Source organism: Triturus cristatus, chromosome 12, assembly GCF_964204655.1.
Source record: "Triturus cristatus chromosome 12, aTriCri1.1, whole genome shotgun sequence".
Lineage (NCBI taxonomy): Eukaryota > Metazoa > Chordata > Amphibia > Caudata > Salamandridae > Triturus > Triturus cristatus.
This window is the reverse complement of record NC_140595.1, coordinates 475,021,380-475,041,409: the sequence shown is the minus strand read 5'-3', so window position 1 is coordinate 475,041,409 and position 20,030 is coordinate 475,021,380. Positions and strand designations below refer to the sequence as shown.

At 45.4% G+C, this 20,030-nt stretch overlaps 1 protein-coding gene across 2 annotated transcripts in view; it reads right to left on the bottom strand.

Annotated features, from left to right (window-relative positions):
• WDR88 (WD repeat domain 88) overlaps positions 1-7,869 on the bottom strand; it is a 346,429-nt gene extending 338,560 nt beyond the window's left edge. For both annotated transcript variants that reach the window (XM_085640073.1, XM_085640072.1), the window contains exon 1: positions 7,732-7,869. In XM_085640073.1, the coding sequence (XP_085496199.1) occupies positions 7,732-7,842 (111 nt within the window). In that variant the 5' untranslated portion in view covers positions 7,843-7,869. The remainder of the gene's footprint in view (positions 1-7,731) is intronic.
• Positions 7,870-20,030: the final 12,161 nt, after the last annotated feature.

Genomic DNA, 20,030 nt, shown 5'->3' with positions numbered 1-20,030 from the left:
AGGATCATTCAGGCAGCCCTAGAACAAAATTAAAAGTACTTTCTATTTATATTTGCTGTACAAAGAACACACAGATAAGTACTGAAAATACAGCTTTAGGTGACTGCTTATTTGTGTGCCGCCTGGGACATCAAAATAATGAGCTGGCAACCCTAATCATAAAACTGAAAGTTTGTTGCAAGACCAGCACATTATTTATTTCCTCCACCCTCAATCCCTGATTAAGGCCATAATAGCAATAGTTTAACTTGTATCTGAAACCATACGCCGCTATCAATAATATGCTGAGTTACCTCAAGTGTCTGGGAATGCACCCTGGATTCAGACAACTCTCTCCTCATTCTCGCCCTTCACTTTCACACTCACCCTGCACTCACAGCGATCACAATGCCCTCACATTGATCACCATGCACTCACAGCATTCACCAGCTCAACCTGCACTCACAGTGATCACTCTGCACTCACAATGCACTTTCGCTGATCGCCCTGTACCTCACCCTGCAGTCACACGAGCACACTACTCAACCTGTACTCATGTGACACTTCACTCACCTGTCCCCCTCACTGCTCAATCTGCAATGTCACTCAAGCAAGCCCATCACTAACCATACATTCATTCGTCCCACTCTGCACTTACATCCGCACCCAAATTCATATGGTCACCTCACTCACCCTGCAGTCACTCCTCTCACCTCACTCTCACACTGATGCATCACTCACTGTGCACTCACATGGGCACTCCTGCCACCCACACAGCGCAGAGGGATAATGTGCCTGCTACAAAGAACGTGTACCATGCAGATCAAAGAACTGAGTCTGAGTAAACTATGAGTAGTGCTATAAAAAAATAAAAGGTGCTATAGAGAATGAGGTGCACTGTTGGTGAATGGTAGTGAGGGAATTCATGGAGAAGGAAAAAATGGGGAGGGGGGTGCCAAAAATACTATTGCACTGTGTGTGACCAGTGCTATGGCCATCCCTGGCTGAGAGTGTTAGCCCCCCCCCCCCCTGAAGTTTGCATCTAGTTACGCCGCTGTACACAAGTATGGGCATGTCGTGCCCCATCAAGTTTTCGTCCTAAAGTACAAAAGTACACATTTACATGCACTGCAATCCTGCCTTTTAGGGGGCCCCTTGATAGAGACAGCTAAGTTGTTTTTGCCCTGATGGCCTTGAATAATTTCCAAACAGATTCTTGTGAATACCGTTTTTTTCTTCATTTCTTCTGAATGTGATTGATGTGGGAGAGTCTATTACTATTTGCAGAGAAATGTGTTTGTTTCATGCAACATCCATAAAAAAGTTTTTTTAGATCAAAACAGGCCCTCACAAATGAGAAATTGGAGGATTGCACAGATATTATTCGCTGTAAAATTAGTGGATGTGGAGCACAGCCTGAGGATGGCATTAGCAAAAATCCATCCACAGATTGACTGTCTCTGTGGCGAAATATAGGCACACCTGTCACATTAATGTTGGTGGTGTTATTATCAATCTGTCTTCTGTAAAATATAGCATCCTAGCAAAAACAATTTGCACACATTTTAGCTTGGAAAATGGTTTTTGAGCTGTGTAAAAAGCCTCTGTCATTTAACCACACCCACTCACAAACATGCAGTTTACTAAACACTCTTATTGCGTTGAACATTATTTGCCGGAAATGGCCCAGGATATGCGGGTGGCGGTCGAATATGTAGTGTACCAGATTCCAGAAATTTCTGTCAGATGGTGGGGGGGCCGACATATCAAAAAATACAGCTGGGGGGGCTCAACCTACAAAAATTTGAAGACCTCTGGCCTAAAGTGTTTAAATTGTTTAACACTATGACAGAGGTTTCTTTGTCCCCCTTGCCATCCGTGGCCTTGATGCGAGCCACCATGGACCTACCTAAAGCAACACAGCAGTTCACCTCAATGGCACTGTTGTTGGCAAAGAGGAGTGTTGCTATGATGTGGATGCAGAGCGCCATACCTGGGCTCAACCAATGGAAACAGTGCATGATATAAAGTCTAGGCTAAAATACATACTATGGAACTGCACCTATGGATTTCTGTGATCCTCTCCATACTTATTTGCTATGACAAGACAAATCTGATGTTCATCTGTGAGTTGAAGGGTGATAAATGCTCTGTTCGATGATGCTGCATTGTATACTTGTCAGTCTGTCCACGGTGAAGCACTTCAGTCGGTACATTGGTCTTGAACTCTGAGATGGGCAAGGTTACATCCAAGACCTCAGGTGCACTACTTTTTATTTACTTTTTATTCTTTTTATTGGCATTTTAATAATGAACGATACGACAATTACACAGCACTTTTAATTCAATAATAGAGCGCCTTATTCATAGTGTAAGAGCAATAAAAAAGACTAACCTTTCGTCTTCACAACAGTTACAGTACAATCTAGCATTTGGTACCCAGGTGGCATAACAACTAGTTGGGAATCTTCCAGGTCCCACACCGGGGTGACTTGTGGGATAATAACTAGGCAGCATTGTCATGATGTGGCATGTGAAGGTCCTGTCCAGTGCCCGCTGCTTGTGGGGTGAGCAACAAGTATGCCTTTAGGAGCTCCCATATGTCATGGGGTCTGGAACTTATTGGCAATAACTCTGAATATGTGGTTAATTGTTCCTGACAGTAGACAAGGTCCTGCAACCATTCCTTGAATTTGGGATCCCTTCCTCGACCCCATCTACATGCCACTCTCCGTTTGGCCAGAAGCAAACCGAGGGTCACAAATCATCTAATAGATACAACTACGTCTTCCGTGTACCCAAGCAATGCATCGAGTGGGATAAGGTGTATCTGTGTCCCCACCATTTGGGATAGGGCTTCCCCGACCTCCTCCCAGTATTTGAAAATTAGTTTGCATGACCGGGCCAGATGGAGGAAGTCTGCACCCACTCCCCCACATTTTTCACAGGAGTCAGTAGGCCTCAGCCCATATTGATGTAGCCATGCTGGGGAGTAGTACATCCTATGGATGTACTTGAAATTAATATTCCGCAGCCTACTACTTGCTGTTATCTTTTCAGTCTGTTAGCAGCAGTACATCCAATGTGCATCCTCAAGTGGGAAGCCTAATTCTGTTACCCAACCGTCCCTTCACCCGTCCCTGGACCCTACCTGTGTGGTTAGTGTACTCTGGTATAATCATGCCACTGCATGTGATCGGTCAGTGGCTTGAAGCATATCGTGCAACGGGATTAATGTAGGTGGTTCCCTAGGGAAATCTGGAGTGGCTGCCCCACCATCTTTCCTCAGCCTTATGTACAGTAAAATCTCAGTGGGTATGTTCGCCAAAGAACTCCTCCCTATTACAGAACCTCCCTCCGACATACAGATCCCTTCATGTGTGTATAGTGTAGCGAAGCAGCATGCGGCGGCATATTCCGTCATGAGTTACTGGGATGTTGTGTTAGGCTAGTGGCAGCGGGGGGAGCACACCATAGGGGCTTGCAATAGCTTTGCAATGCTTTTCCATGCTGCATTCGTACATGCTACAGTAGAATCCACACCTCCAGATCTCTCCCGGTCTACCCCAAGAAAGACAGTTAGTGATATGGGACTGATGTACCCCTGATCCGCCGCGAGATGTAGCATGAAGGGCGGAGGGTGATACCAATACAGCGCATAGTGTTCCTGTGTGCACAAATAATAAAGTTCTGGGTTGGGTGCTTCTAACTCCCCTTTAGAGAAGGGCAGGGTGAGAATGTTCCACCGGACTCTGGGCTGCTTTCCCCCCCAAGCAAGTTGGTTTAGCTGACCTCTCAAGTTTCTGAAAATGGACGTCCCGGGGCGTAGGGGATATTTATGAATAGGTACAGCAACTGAGGCAGGATTACCATTTTCATTAGCGCAATACGTCCTGCCATGGACAGGGGCATAGCAATCCATCTGGAAATGGAGTCGGTTATGGAGTCTGGCACCCTGTCGTAGTTTCCTTTCATTAGTTCCTCCCTGTTTCTAGTGACACCTATACCCAAGTATTTAAGCCCTGATGCACACCAGCTGAGTGGATAGTCCGAGTCAAAGGGTGAGGTGTAGGGAGTAAGAGGGAAGATCTGAGATTACTCCCAATTGATTGTTATGCCAGAGAGTTCTCCAAATCTAATAAATTACCGGAGTATCTCATTGAGGCTGTCCTGGGGTCCATGATTTAGAGCGTGATATTGTCCGCATAGAGTGACACTAGGACCTGTCTAGTAGGGTATCTTAACGCACATTCCCAATGATGCTGCCGGAGGATGGTTGCTAATGGTTCCATCGCAAGGACAAATAGGAGGGGGAGACAATGGGCAGCCTTGCCTGGTGCCGCCACAAGTTATGTTAAAAATAGGGGAGTTCGCTCCATTGATGAGCAGCCTTGTCACAGGCCTGAAATATAATAGGCACACCCATGCGCTGAAACACGGGGGATAGCCCATATGCCACAATACTGACATCAAGAAATCCTACTCCAGAGGTGCCCTCCTTATTAATGTGGGTAAGGAGGCAGACTCTTCAGTGGCCACAATAGGGAGAGGATGTTGGATGCCAGGGTCAAGGGATGTATCCAAGCCACTGTCATTCTGTAAATCTAAAAACACTTTTTCATTGTTGTAGAAGTTGTTAGAAACATCATCGTCTCTTAATTCGTTTTAGCATAGCAGTAGTGACATAGTGGCAAATGTGAGGTCGGTGGAACGTCTGTGATTCACTCTGGGTTTATCTCGGAGTCTGAAAGGACTACTAGCTCTCACTCCAGTGTTGGCAACATATGTGCCAATCTTGAAGCTCGGGGCTGCGACATGGAAAGTGGTGCCGTAGGAGGAACTGGTGCCACGCCAGAATTAGCCTTGGAACGAGGTGGAGTGGCACAGTCAGCGTCGAGGGCAGACCTGCCGGCGGGCACCTGTCAGGAGGCCACCTTAGATCTTTGGGGTGCAAAGGGGTGCCAGAGGGATCCGGAAAGGTACCGAAAATGTGGTCCAACGCTATTTTGAATTATTAAATGTGTTGAGGCGTGGCCCTGGAGACTGGGAATTTGGGTAAAGGGGAGCTGTGTTTAGACTTCTTATGTTTTTTACTTTTTTTTTTACTTATCTGAAGATCTTGACTTGGATGATGATTGGTTCCAAGATTGGCCCAGGAAGCAGAAGTGCGTTCATGCCCCTGCCTTCAACTAGGACCGGGACTTCTTTGATTACCATTGATGCTCAGCAATGTAAAGTTTGGCTTTGTGGTCGCGGATGGATTTCAGGTTCATCTAGGTGCACGTACCGCATGATGCCAAGGCATGTTTGGAGTCCAGACCCCAGAGACAGACTTTGTGGGGATCCATCACTGACATCTATTTATGGCAATCCCTACACAACTTGAATTCTGTGGTCTTACGAGGAGACAAGTCCCTTGCACAGTGTATAATTTTGAACAGAAAAACTCTTGTCAAGTCTGACAGAGTTGAGGGAGCGAGCTCCATAATCACGCCGGAGGGAGCAGAAAAAAAAGAATCGACAACAGCGTGCAGAGGTGGTGCAGATTGTCACGGCTGCCGGCACCACTAATCCAAGATGGCGGCTCAGGAGTGCGCATGCGCGAGAAAGTCAGGCAGGCTCAAAAGCCTGACTTCCCCCGGATATCGCGCTTTGCGTACTAGTGTTCCCGAACTTCCGTTCAACGCCAATTCCCTTGCTCCTTGTGCCGTTTCCTGTACTTTGCAAGCCTTCGTTCGTGTTTTCCCCAGGACCCGCTTTGTTTTTTCCCCTGGACCCGCTTAGTTTTTTCCAAGGACCCGCTTCGTTTTTTCCCAGGACCCGCTTCGTTCATGGTCTCCCAGGACTTGAGACCTTTGTCAGTGTGCTGGCCCCGCAGCTCCAGTGATTTCTTTGTCTGCCTTCTATTTTGCCCGTAATATCCCCAAGCCGGTCGACAGAGGGGGTGGGTTCCGCGGGCGGGTGGAGCGATAGCTTTGGGTTCCACCCGTCGGCCAGACTTCGATGTTCCGCCGGCCGGCCGGACTTCTGGCTGTTTGCTCTGCCTGTCGGCCGGATCGCCCCTACTCTGTGGTCCCGCTCATCTGCCCTCAAAACCCCCATTCCAGCTTACTGTACTTCACTGCTGGCGGAGGCGTGGACTGCCAAGTCTCTAAATAAGTGGAATCTAAAGTTACAGTAATAATGTGTAATCGCTGCCTTTTTGTTTCCTTTTGTACACTGGACTTCTTTCATGAAAAGAGAGGCTAGAATTCTCACACTGTTCAGAAGTCTAAAGGTCAAGTGTGTTTCCTGAAGAAAGTCATGACCCATGAAGTCAATTCACTGATCAGTAGTTTAGTCAGAGTGGTGAGCAGAAGTGTTACTAACATGTCTCTAGTTGTGTAGTACTCAATGGTTCTAGTGTGTGTATGTATTACTCCTTCTACTTCTTCCTCACAGCACAGTTTCCTAGACTATACTACCGCTTCCCCAGCCCTATTCAGAAGAAGGGAGAATTACGTTTTGTTTTAGAACCGCTTCCCCAGCCCTATTCAGAAGAAGGGAGGATTAAGATACTAATAAAGGGGTTATAGTGATTGCATACAGTTAGATATACATTGCCAGCTAACACGCCCCTTCTTTTCTTTTAGTTTTGTTTGAGACTAAAGTCCCGTGGAAGGTGAATTACGTCGAGGGATTTCTTCCCCTCTTTCCTTGTTTTGTCTCCCTTCTTCCCCTAATCACCATTGTTGCCTAGAGTTTGATAGGCGCGATGGGTGGTTGGGGGAGGTAGCGGACCTTGTCTTCAGTTCCTGGGCACTTCTGCAGAAAGACAGGTGAGCTCTTGACACAGATATAGTGAAACCAACAAAGCATCCGGGGCTGGGCAGAACCAACGCGAAGCCGCACAACACTACCTTCCAGCACACAAGTGAGGTACTATGAAAATCTTTCGGATCCAGTCTGGTGCCTGTGGAAAGCCACAAAGTGAGGAATCTGTGGTTAGAATTCTCTATCAGAAATGTCCTCACTCAACCATTTGTGCACTCATTCATTCCTTCATCTATCAATACTTGCACTGTTATTCATCACACACTTGCACATTCCTTCACGCAATCCCTGCCATCCATGCAGGTGTCACTCTTTCATTATCCATTCATGAATGTAGCCCGATGATTTGTTCTCAGATGATTCACCCACGTACACTTACAAGATGAGTTACAAAACAAAGCAGTTCTCAGTATAAAACAGAATGTGTGATAGTCCTACTGCTTTAGGGTGGCCAGATCTTGAGAACCAAAAACTGGGACATTTTGCAAAAATAGAAGAAGGATTACAATTTTCCATCAACTGAGCGGCGCAGAATGACCGTTCTCGTCAATATAGGCACACAGAAGAGGCATTAAGAAAATAAATAAAATGTAATTTCTAAAACCAGCATCATACCTGTTAATTAAATTGCTTACGTATAACAGCTGCTCAATAGCACTGCTTTAGAACACCCAAAAAGTGCCTCTTACTGGTTTCAGTCAACCCCCTCTAAAAACTGGGACATGAGCCCAAATTTCCGAAATTTACCGGGACAGCTGATGTAAACTGGGGATTGTCCTGGCAAATCCGGAACGCCTGGTCACCCTATACTGCTTGAGCCAGTTATTAGTCTTTTCTCTTTGCCTATGAGCAAGTACAGCCCCTAGTCTTTTTCCGCTGTGGGAAGAGTTCATATTGTTTTCGGTGTTAATATATTACCGATATGGAGACTGAACTGACCTGCGATAGTTTCTTGCTACCCCAGTCGCTCCCTTTCTCGCCTGTGTACTCGTCATCTGCCAGGGGCTGTTCTAGAGCGAGCGGATCCACTGGGCAGGTGTGCAATGGCATGTTTCAGCAGGAAAACTACCTGCCGTCCTGTCTGGCCTGGCGTCCACCGTTTCCATGGAAACACATGTGGCTACATCTCTACCCAGACACAATAACATTGACGACAGTCGCCTTGTCCAAATGTCATTTGATATAATTTGACCATCCCCTGTAATTTGAAGCGTTCGTGGCAATTGACAAACCACCGATGTTAATTTTATAAACAACTTTACAATATATTTCATGTTACTTATGAAGAACTATAAGTGAAATATTAAACATTTGAATTCTTTAAATTTATCTTTGGGGTCCTGATCCGATTTAAAGCACCATTTATTCAACGATTTCGTTATCCACTTGATGATAAACTTACTTTGCTGAGATGGCCGCTGCGTTCACGAAGGAAGGCGCAGGCGCATAAATTGGAAGTCCCTTTTCCGTTTCACTGAAGGTGAGAGGTATTGTCTTTCCCAATGAGGTGCTCTCCTGATTTGCGTAAATTGAGTTTGTTTCATTGAAACGTTGACTGCAGAACCACGGCTTGTTTTTTCTCAATGTTAATATACGGAACTTTATACACTCGGGGATCACCTGCCCTGGGATGCAATCGATTCCGCACACCGACTGGATGTCTGGGAAATGGGGCTTTTCCTAGAGGTGGGCGAGCCACTATGGGCTTGGGCTAGATGTCTGGCCCTGGAAGCTCGAGGTGCCTTAAGTCCAAAAGGAGCTGAGCCTTCAAGTGGCTTCACCTGCCCTCTCACACCCCCAGGGGATAATTAAAAATATAGAAAAATTGCACAATGTGACCTCTCAGTGCGATCCCATGAAACTTGTGAGAATTCTCACCTAACTAGACCAAATTGTGTGCTTCTGGGAAATTATTTTACGGTAGTGTGCTTCCTTTTGCTTCCTCTTCACATTTAACTGCACCTTGAAATACCATCAATGCAGGATATGGGCTGTACAAAATCCTCTCTTGGAGGTGGTTTAATAGAGTGACATGTTGCTTTATCTTTATCTGAGCAAGCACTCAGTACCTGCACTTCTTTAATTTGAGAGCGGGAGCACATTCCTTTTAATAGGAGTACCAGCACTTCTCAGCAGAAACCCGAAACATACTCTGCAGTTTTGGGTACCAGCACTTCAAAATTTCCATGTCAAGCACTGCAGTGATATCAGTGGTCGAAGTGGGGGAAAAAAAGTAGGGGAACTGTGGGCGGAGAATCAGAGGGCGGGAATATCCCAAGGATTGGCTCAGTGGGAGGAGCCAGAGGTGTGACCAGAATGCGCAAATATCCCAATTTTTAGTATTTGTTTGGCATTTCACTGCCCAGTTTAATCAACCAATGGATACACATGATTATATAAGGTTATAATGAGTTATTGACATTAAAACACATTCACAAAGTGGGATATGCTTCTAATCACAGAATGTCCCAAATACGATAAAATGTGGAAGCACAAGCAATTTTTCGCAGAGCCATGGTGTTTATCATCAGCACTTCTCCCTTTTTCCACAACAGCAGTTCAAACATGAATGGCAAAATATCCTAGTTTGCAAATGTTTTCTATATAACTCTGGATCTGCCATATTTGCCTCCTAATGCAAGATTTGCTGCATGATCTGACCATTTAAACTAATAAATTGTTTATAGCTCAAATGTATCAAAAGTTAACAAAATATGTGACTTGTTTTGCTGCGGAGTAGATGGTTTATTGCAAAGGTTGACTGATCATCTTTCTCACTGTTGCATTTGTATGTTACACTGGTGCTAATAAGGCAAAACCTTTCCAAAGACTGTTAGCATGTGTACACGTCACAATAATAAAATATCAGAAAATATACTGCATTACGCTGCATCCTTTTTTTAAATGCATAATTTAGTAAACACTGTGGCATAATTTTGTCCTCCTTTGCTGCATATTTAATTCCAGTGACCCCACAGCAAGCAGCACATGTTAAAAGTGCTTGTGAATGAAGCAGAGAGACTGTGAAGTTTGCGAACTTAGTTTGGTGTGCGTGCCAAATTCTGCATTGCCAATCCCTGGTGAGTTGCAGCTACTACTTCTGAAACAAGGCCAATGGAGCTAACTATGGTTGAGGCAGACTGGCCTCAAGGGCAGGGCCGGTCTTAGCACTGGTGGTGTCCTCTGCATTAATGTTTGTTATTACCCTCTAATGGCCACCTCTGTCATGGAATCCCTCACTACCACCCTTTAACAGTGCCCCTCAAGTCTCCATAACCACACTCTCTCTCAGATGCATTTAATTTGATTTACAGTGCCACTCATACCAGTGTAGGGTGTCAGAGCACTTTACATCACACACATTACTCAGAGACAATCAATATGTGTGTAAATCACTGTATAGAAAATGTTACATAAGACTAAGGACTAGAAGGTGTAGGAGTCACATGACAACCATACTACTAGGCGGTATAGTTTAATAGTGATTGGTCTGGAGAAACAAACTCAGAATTTTAAAACATACCATGTTTGGGGGTTCTCTTTAATAATCAGAATTGATTTCTGTCCAAAAGAACACTTTTTTCAACATTAGGATAATCAAAGACTGGGGGGAAAAAACATAACGCTCTAATCTATACCTTACTGTTTGTATGCAGCTCTTCGATGAAAGTTAGTAGCTCACTGTTCTATGTTAGGATTTTAACTTATAAACTGCAAGTAACAAAAGGATCTCTCTGACAAAAGCAGTAGCTCACTGACCTATTTACATTATGTGCACTTTGTGATCTGTGTAGGAAGGTGGAATCTGACTACATGGTTGCCCCCACTTTTTTCCTGGTGTTTTGCTGGTTTTCGACTTAGTCTGGCTGGGATCCTGCTATTCAGGACCCCAGCCTATCTGCTTTCTCTCTTAAATTGATTACAAGTACTATAAGTACACTCCAGATTGGATTCTGGGGTACCCTTATAAGTCCCTAGTATATGGTATACTATGTACCAAGGGCATAGGTACCCCAGAGGCCTACCAGGGGCTGCAGCATGTATTGTGTCACCCCTGGGAAGCCTTCCAAAATGACACCACAGGTCTGCTACTGCAGCCTGGGTAAGGTGGTGCATGCACCCCTTACTGAGATATAGGTTCACTATATCTCTCCATATTACTGCACATATAAACCTATCAGTCACCCCTATGGCAGGCGTTACCAATCCTGAAGGCAGGGTGCTGGGTTTTATGTGAGAGGGTGCCCATGCATGAGCAGAGCCCCTCAGCAACCTTCAGAACCTTTATTCTGGGGTTGTTTGTGATGCTGCCAAACCATACACTCTTAAGTGCATTATAACCCAACGGTAAATGCTAACTTTGGAATGGCTGCACGGAAACATGTTGTATTTGGTGTCAAACACTTTGGAATCATACCCCCACACAAGTAACTGGTGTGGGAGTATGATCCCACCCTTCTAGAGGGAGAGACATGACAGCACCGGTATACCAGGTACCAGCTAACAGAGCCCTGGCATCACAAAATGGATGCTGCCAGCCACAGACACGAGTCTGCCCTCCTGTTGCTGGACGAAACTCCGGCAGGGGAGGCCTGGACAATAGGTTTCCTGTCACAGGGAGGTGTCACCACCTCCCAGAAAGGCTTTAGTGTATTGGGGCTGGGTGGGTGCACTCCAAGAGTGCTTTGAAGTTCAGCACTGGGGGCACATTTGGTGTCCCTGTGCATAGTCCAGCTCAAACCGGTTGCAGGGGCTACCAGCCCCTGCTCTGGTGCGAAACTGGACAAAGGAAATGGGTGTACCCACCCCTCTTTCCTGACCCTCCCATAGGTGGGTCCCTAGAGTTTGTCCCACCCCTTCCTTGGGTATAAGAAAGGAACCCCTGGCTACAGGACTTTACATTACACCTGGACGAAACTCTGATACTGAATCCTGGAACTTCAACGATCTACATTGAACTAGATAAGTAAAGAATCTCCCTTGGAGTAAAGGAGTTACTCCCCTGCAAGGCAGGCACCAAAGACAGATCTGACCGGTTTGCAGCTCCGAAGCTCCCGCCAGACTCCGAAGAATTTTGCAACACAGGAGGTGGGTTTCCGTGGTCTTAGAGGTAGAACAGTGCCCACAGCAAGTCTGAGGCCCGTATCCCTTGTGGCGACTGTGCAAACCGAACCCCTAGACACCACGTCACTTTGCAGAAGCATCAGCTTTCCAACAACTCCTGCAGCTAAGCTTTGGATTACTTATAGCCCTTACCCCGAGCAGCATTTGCACTGAAGATTGCCCGCCTACACTCCATGAGTGTTCCGCGAGCGGGCCCTTTGTGTTTTCTCTCGAGGTCCCTTCGCGATCCCTAGTCCGTCGACTGGTGGGTCCCTGTGAAGGCAACTTTACCTCTAATTAGGCTTACCTGATTGCTCCAGACGTGTCCTGACTCTCCATTGCTTGGGGAGTCCCCAGGACCTTGCTGGTCCGCACCAAAGCATCTTTTCTCTTTCTGCGTGGGTTGCTGTTGCCAAGGCTTGTTGTGTTCAATACGAGGACCGACACCCCAGCACTCGACATCCTTTGTGGGACAGCTCAAATCCAGCTTCTGGTTGTCGTCGACGCCTCCTGGTCCTCGTGGCTGCAGAGTCAAGCTTCGCCTCTTCGCACTTGAATCACCCAACATCGGTGTGTTTTCGTCTACCGTGCCCCTGGTCACTGGCAAGTGACCCAGACTCTGTACCCTCTGCTTTCAGGTTCTTCTGATCTTCGATCCAGGCTTGGATCATACCGGACACTTTTCTCCTTCCCGACAGCAGCACTTTGCAGTAGATCGCCATTGAAATCAACGAAGATCCCCGACACCATTTGACACCTTTGCACCTGGCTTCCCTGGGTGAGGTAACTCAAGTACTCCGGTGCTCCCGTGGGTGCTGGCCCTAGAACCTCCTAAGTCTAAAGGGGTTTTCTCAAAGTCCTCTCCTAAGTGTCCTTAACTTCTAAAATTCCAACCGTGACTTTCCCATAAAATAGTACGGGGCTCGCGCCTGTGTTCTCACACTGCACACGTCCCGTGTGGGTCTCCTGTGTCACTACCTTGGGTGGTTCCTTGGGGTCCCAGCGATTCTACGTGCTTTAGGCACTGTGTCTAGTGAAGTCGTGGTTCTTATACCACTTTCCTACTATATGGTTTGGTCCGCCCCTAGGGCCCATTGTATATTGTGCTATTTACTGTCTTTTTAGAACTGTATTATTGTGCATCTTGGACTCTAATCTCATAAAGAGATTAGTAGAGAGTGTTTAGAGATAAATACATATATTTTATATATACCTTGTGTGGATCTCCTTTCATTTAGTAATTCAAGAGGTTATAATCTGGTAAACCAAGCTGCTTTACACTCCTTCAAGACTTAGCCTGAAGGCTGCTCTCCATAGCTACCACCAGGATAGCTTTCAATAAAGGTTGTCTTTACACCTATCATCAATAAGGGTTGTTTGGACTGGTACAAGGTGCCCACTATAACTAGTGGACAGCATATACCAGGCCAACTTCTCACAATCTGTATGGTACATGTTCTTTGCAGCAGGCACATTAACCCTCTGAGCTACCTTTCCATGAATCAGAACTTCCACTAGACAAAATGATCTCTCTCTAGGAAGAACATTAAACACCAGAGTCATCATGACATTTTTATTGTTGCTGAAAATTGCTGAAGGCCAGGAAGGAGGCAGCAAGCACTTTTAAAACCTTAATATACTTGCAAACATAATGCCTCCACCCAAAGTCAGCACCCGGTGCGGTCACACCGGTTGCACGGCCCTAGAGCTGGCCCTTCTCAAGTGTCCTGTGACCTCAGTGACAGAGTCACTGTCGTTCTAGGGTGTGCTGCTTCATAGGCTTGCCCGCAAGACTGGAGGTGAACTTCAGTATGGATTGTGGTGGACAAACCTTGAAGGTTAACCCACACTTGCCACTGCTAGGGTCCACCTGCTGGTGCTAAGACACCAGGGCTTCTAAGGTCTTGCGCAGCCTTCTAAAGTCAAGCATGGGATTGTGCTCTCTCAGGAGAGTGGTCTGGTGGACTGGTTATTAAGGCTGAACCTGGTTCCCCAGTTACAAATTCAGTAGCTCTGGCCATAGTGCCACATCCTCTCCCCCACTGAACACCATACTGCCCCACTGAGAAAAACTCACACTGCCTTCAACTACAACCCAATTGCTGCCGGCTATAAAGACCTGGATGTGGCTCAATTTAAATGACGCAGAGCAATATGCAGCCTACAAAAAAAAGTGACAACATCCTGGAAAAAGCAAACACTCATAGGGAATGCAAAATTTAGCAAACCATGTGAATTGTAAGCAGGAACAACATGGTTACCTTAATGCGTTTACACTCACTATTCAGAAATCAGTGAGTGCTCCTGCCTGAAAAGTTAAGGACATGACTACAGGGCCCTGAATAAACCCATTTCAATGCCCATTGCTTATATCCTTACAAAACGTAAGCAGTATGGTAAAAAGACCACATCCCTGTACGCAGAGCCGCAGTACACATTTTGTTTTCCAATCCACACTTTGCAGTACCTCCAGGATTGGTGCACTAGTTGCAAGCCCAGGGAAAACAAAGACAAGAAAACAAAAATAGCGCGTCACTGGCAAACTCTGTAAAAGTGGCGCTAATGTGTTTGGGTGTGAATAAAATCAATCTGGTCAGTTTGCTACCAGCAGGCGCGCAACACCCATTGGACTCAAAGGGCTTCAGCCACTCCCGCCCCCCCCCCCCCCCGACGTGTGTGGCAGCCCGGGATGAGACAGCTTCCCGGGCACCCAGACAGCCGCACCCGCACCCGAGTCTTTTAAAGACCATTTGCATGTTAATGAGGCCTTGCTGTTGTTTCACCCCTTTTAAGAGCCCCTGCAGCTCCACTCTGCCTATTGCTTAAAGATTAAGCCCCCCCCCCCAAAAAAAATTTCTTTGCCCTCTGGCTACCAGTCTGTCTTACTTTACTTCGTTATTTCTCCTATTTTTAACCTTTTATTCCAGATGCTGCACTTTGGAATTAAAATACGACATTTCCAGCAAAAATTATTTTCATTTTTGGATCCATTTCACAGGGGAGGAAATAAGAGAAAGGAGAGGAAAGAGAGTGAAAACCCCGTCTTAAAGTCATGGTTTTCAGTAAGAGAAGAACTGCTAGACAGAAAGAGAGGGAAGAGGGAAAGAGTTGGGGGGAGGGGGGAAGGCAGCTGAAGCTACAGAGCAGAAGCGGACACTGTATTTTTCTTCTCTGGGTAAGAAGAAAAAGACCGGGTCCTGTTACTTCTCTGCCGCCCGTCCTCGAACGCCAGGAACGCCGAGCTTTATAGGCCATGCCGATTTCTTGCATCCCGGGACGCATTTTCAAAATAAAAAAGTAGGGGAACGGAATCGCTGGAATTGAAGAAGTAGGGGCACGCTGTGCCCTGCCGTTCCCCCCCACTTCGACCACTGAGTGATATAAACTATTGTACTAAAGTGAAAAGCTCTTACATTATGTTGTTATGTTATGTGGATTTGTAAAGCACACTATCACCCGGTAGGGTATCCTGTCGCTAAGCAGGTTTGAGTCTAGCCAAACTCAGGGTCTAGTAAGACTACTCAAAAAGCAACATCTTAAGATTTTTGTGGAATTCAAAAAGGGAGGAGGAGGCTCCTATGTGTAGCAGCATGTTGTTCTATGCTTTAGGAGCATATAGGTGCAGGTTCGAATGCCGGATCTGGTTTTCCGTATGCTTGGAATGTGTGCAAGTAGGAGTCCGGATGAGCAGAGGTGTCTGTAAGGTTTGTGAAAGCTGATGCCATTGTTATGTAGTGCCTTGAAAGTGTGAATGAGGAGATTGAATTGTGCTTGCTTGTGGACGGAGAACGAGTGAAACCCCTCCAGGTGTGGTGGTTTGCGAGTGCAGCTTGGGAGTTTGAACGTGATTCTGTCCGTCAGGTTCTGAATGGTCTGCAGCCTTCTGGTGAGTTTTTCGTTGATCCCGGCATACAGGGTGTTCCCATAGTCCAGCTTGTTGTGACAAGGACATGTATGATGACTTTCCGGGTGCTAATTGGGAGCCATCTGAAAATCTTCCTCAGAACTTTCAAGGTATGGAAGCATGAGACGAGGACGGCATTGACAAGTCGTGTCAAGTTTGCAGCGGATGACAATACTGAGGTTCTTGGCATTGGTGCCAGTCCAAGCTCTGTTGGCCATCAGGTAGAGTCCTATGGTGAAGTTGTCTCCCCGAAGTTCCCGATTTTTGTCTAGTATATGCTGAACTTCAGACTGTTGGTCTTCATCCATTTAGTGATTTCAGTCATACAGACTTGATCTGGGTACAGGGTGTCTTGCCCATGAGGGACAGAATGAGTTGTGTATCATCAACGTAGGAGAGGACATTGATGTAGGAAAGTATGATGCTGGCTAGAGGTATCATGTAAGCATTGAAGAATGTCGGGCTCAGGGAGAATCCTTGCGGAACTCTGCAGATATTGTCAAGGGTGTCCAAGGTGTAAAGTGCCAGGCTGACTGACTGGGTCCTTCCAGTCAGGAAGGAGTAGATCCATCAGAGTGCATGTCCTTGTATTCTGATGTTGTGTAGGTGTTGGATGAGAATGGGGTGGGAGACTGTCAAAAACTGCAGATAGGTCCAGAAGGATGAGTGCTGCTTTGTCTCCTCCATCCAGAGTCAGGCTAATGTGATTTGTGATGGCGAAGAGGACAGTCTCCGTGTTGTGGTTGGGTCTGAAACCAGACTGATTGGTGTTGAGGTGCTGGTAGTTGTTGAGATATTCGGTGAGGCAACTTTGATGATTTTTCTTTAAGACCTTGGCTGTGAATGGTAGTAGGGAGATCGGTGTGTACTTGGCAAGCATTAGAGGCTTTCTTCAGCAATGGGACGATACTTTCATGTTTCTAAGCACCTGGGAAGGTTGTGGAAGAGGTGGAGGCATTCAGAATAGGTGTGAACATTTTCACTGATGGGTTGCAGTCCTCTGGACCAGGCATGGTGTTGGCAGGGATTGGATGGGGACACTGAGTGGATTGACTTTATAGTGGCGGTTTCTTCTGGGGTGACATTAGAAAGAAATGCACGTTTTTGAATTGCGAGACTTCTTTATAATGACGTTTATCGCACACTTTAAATGCCAAATGTTTTGCTGGAACTGCTCATGCTCTTAGTATTTCCTGGTTCACTCCCCCCTACTAAATGCTATAGCATTGTTGATATTGTAATTTTTAAAAAATAGCCTCACTTGGGGGAGCGGGTTGTTTTCATATAGCTAATGATAGTAGTGTAGTTTTGTTGAGGGCAGTGTCATACCACTGAGGAGTCTGGAGCTATTTAGGCAGGCAGAGGTAAGGTGTTTCTTAAGTGTAGCAATAGCATCATGCTAGCCTCTGTCAATCTTCCTTTCCGTGGTAAGTAACCAACAGGATTTCACTGAGCATTCCACAAACCAGTACGTACTCTCAACTGTTATAATAGCAACTTGTTTATTATAAATGTATATATATCATCTGTTCTTGTAACTCCGCCACCTTCGTCCCCAGTTGGTGTATTCTTACAGTTATGCTTTGCAGCCTGCCTTAGTTTGTTGATGCTGTAGGGATTCTACTCGGTCAAGCAGGTGACATGACGCGATGTAATGGCAGAGAGAAAAAACGCATAATAAATACCAGTTACAGTTAACGGCGATTTGTCTCAATTTTAACACTGGCGACAATCAGTCTGTGCAAAGGGGGAGAAGCTTCTGTCGCCTCCCATTCTGTGTGATCTCCGCCTGCTCAGCAGAGTTCTACTTAGTTCCTGCATGTTAAACTTTATGGCCTACAAAGTTAAGGTACCCTGAACAGCGCATGGTTTTTACAGGAATAAAGCTCACCCTCTGCTTTCTCTGATTTACGGATTTCTTGAGGTTTCACCAGTGCTGATGTATCCTTCTGGGCCCGTAGTGAGTACTCTGCCTGTGTTCCGTCCTTCAAGTCAGAACTTCACATCCCTGTGAGTAAACCCAGTCTGCGCTCCACACTTTCAAGCCACCACTCTGCTTCTTCAAGCCAGAGTCCCAATGTACCGGTGCAGTGCCACTTTTGCTGTACGGCCACCTCAATTTGTGGATTGCCATCCTGCTGCATGAGGCTCTTCTGGCACTTTTTCCAGCTGGGTACACACCCTTCCGGGTGGACTCCTGACCCCTTCCCGAGGCATGTCATCCGGCCCTCTGTGGTGATATGCACACCAGGCTCCTTGAGGCGTGTCAAGGCAGGCTTTTCTCTCATCAACCCTCTGCGGTGATGCGCACACCAGGCTTTTTGAGGCATGTCATTTTTGGTTGTATTGTCTCTATTGATCATCCGTCCAACTTTGCCTAATTTACAACCTTTTTGTAAATTTTATCTCTGCATCTTAACTGCTTTACACTTATGACCAATTTCATATTTCTATATGCCAAGTATAATTTGCAGCCCTAGGACTTATCTTAGTGTTACAATTATTCAAGATATATTATCTGCTTTACATGCAAGACTAGTTTTCTGTTTCTACATGCCATGTGTAATTGTCAGCCCTAGCGCTTTCATTCTTTCTAAGGTTCTACATACTTGTACTTAGAGTTACGTTTGCCATTGACCGATATTTTTTTCAAGCTCAAAACGTATATACCTAGATCGTTGGAAATCTACACGTTTTGCTGTGTGATATTGTCTCTAGTACACTTTACAATTCCATATTTTTACCAAGCCTTGGAGTGTCACTTACCTTTGGTTCATAATGGCAGCTGCTAGCATGTCATAACCTGCATTATTTTTAAATGAGTTAGGGGAACCTAATGTACCTTTGAAGGAGTGGGTAAAGATCTTCGAGTCATACCTAATAGCAATTGGGGGAGAAAGGTTCAGCTCTATAAGAAAGCAAGACATTACTCCACAACTTAGGTACACATGACAGGAGATTTTTCAAAACGTTACGACCCTGACATTCCACTTGATGAACATGATGAGGATGACGAGGAAGATGACACATAAAATTACTTTACTGAAATTAGAAAATCACTTTGGTGACAAAATTAATATAGTACTGGAACATCACAAATTCTTCAGCTGTGCTCAGAGCAAACAAGAAAGTGTGACTGATTATGTAGCTGTACTCGGAGGTCTGAGCAAGTTGTGTGAATTAGCAGAATTAAATGACTTTCTCATAAGAGATCAACTGTTACGATGCACTAATAATACCAAAATACAAGATAAGTTGTTACAAAAACAACCCAACCTTCAGTAAGACATCAAGGTAGCTTAATCCATTGAACACACAGCCATGTGCTTAAAAGAAATAAAAACTACTACTACTGAACAAATATCGAAATAACAGACCAAGAACTGGAAAATGTTGTGCGCAAAGTAAAAGACATCGCCAAACTAACGATTCGGAAAACAATAAACTAGATGTTATCGCTGTGGCAGCAGCAACCATTTTGCTAATCACCCCAATTGCCAGGCCTGCTACATGAAGGAAATACAATAAGCAAGGCCACTTATCTAGAGTATGCAGAAACATTTCCAAAAATAGTTAAGAGGGTGAAAGCAGTACATCTGAGGAAAGACCCCATGTAGTTAGGAAAATAATCTTTCAAGTAAAAAAGGATAACTCCATTAACAAAGTAAAATACCCGGAATGCAATTTATATCTGGATGGTAATCCCATTAAAATGTTTTGCAGACTCTCACTCCCCATTTACATTAATTAACTTTTCAGATTTTTAATCTGTCAAAGTGCCCCAAAAAAATTAAAGCTGATATATCACCTAGTCGCTACACCAAGGATCCCATTCCTCTTAAAGGGATGGTTAAAACACACACCACATCCAAAGACTGTTCTACAGTAGGAAAGGTGTATGTAGTGGAGGAAGGTTCCAACCTCCTTGGATGTCAACACAAAAAGAATTAGGGATTAAGTTAGATCCCAGTAACCCTGATCAAGTATTAACCATAAGCCAATCTGTCACAGGTGAAAAAATATGTGCCAAGTTTCCTGAAAACTTCACAGAAAAGTATGGGGTACTGAGAGATTTCCAGCATAAAATTACATTGAAATCTAGCACTACCCCTGTGGTGCATAAACCTAGACCTATATCACATCTGATTTGGGAACCTTTACAGAAAGAACACACACGATTAAAAGATTTAGGTAACATACAGCCCATTGAGTGCTCTGATTGGTTAGCCCC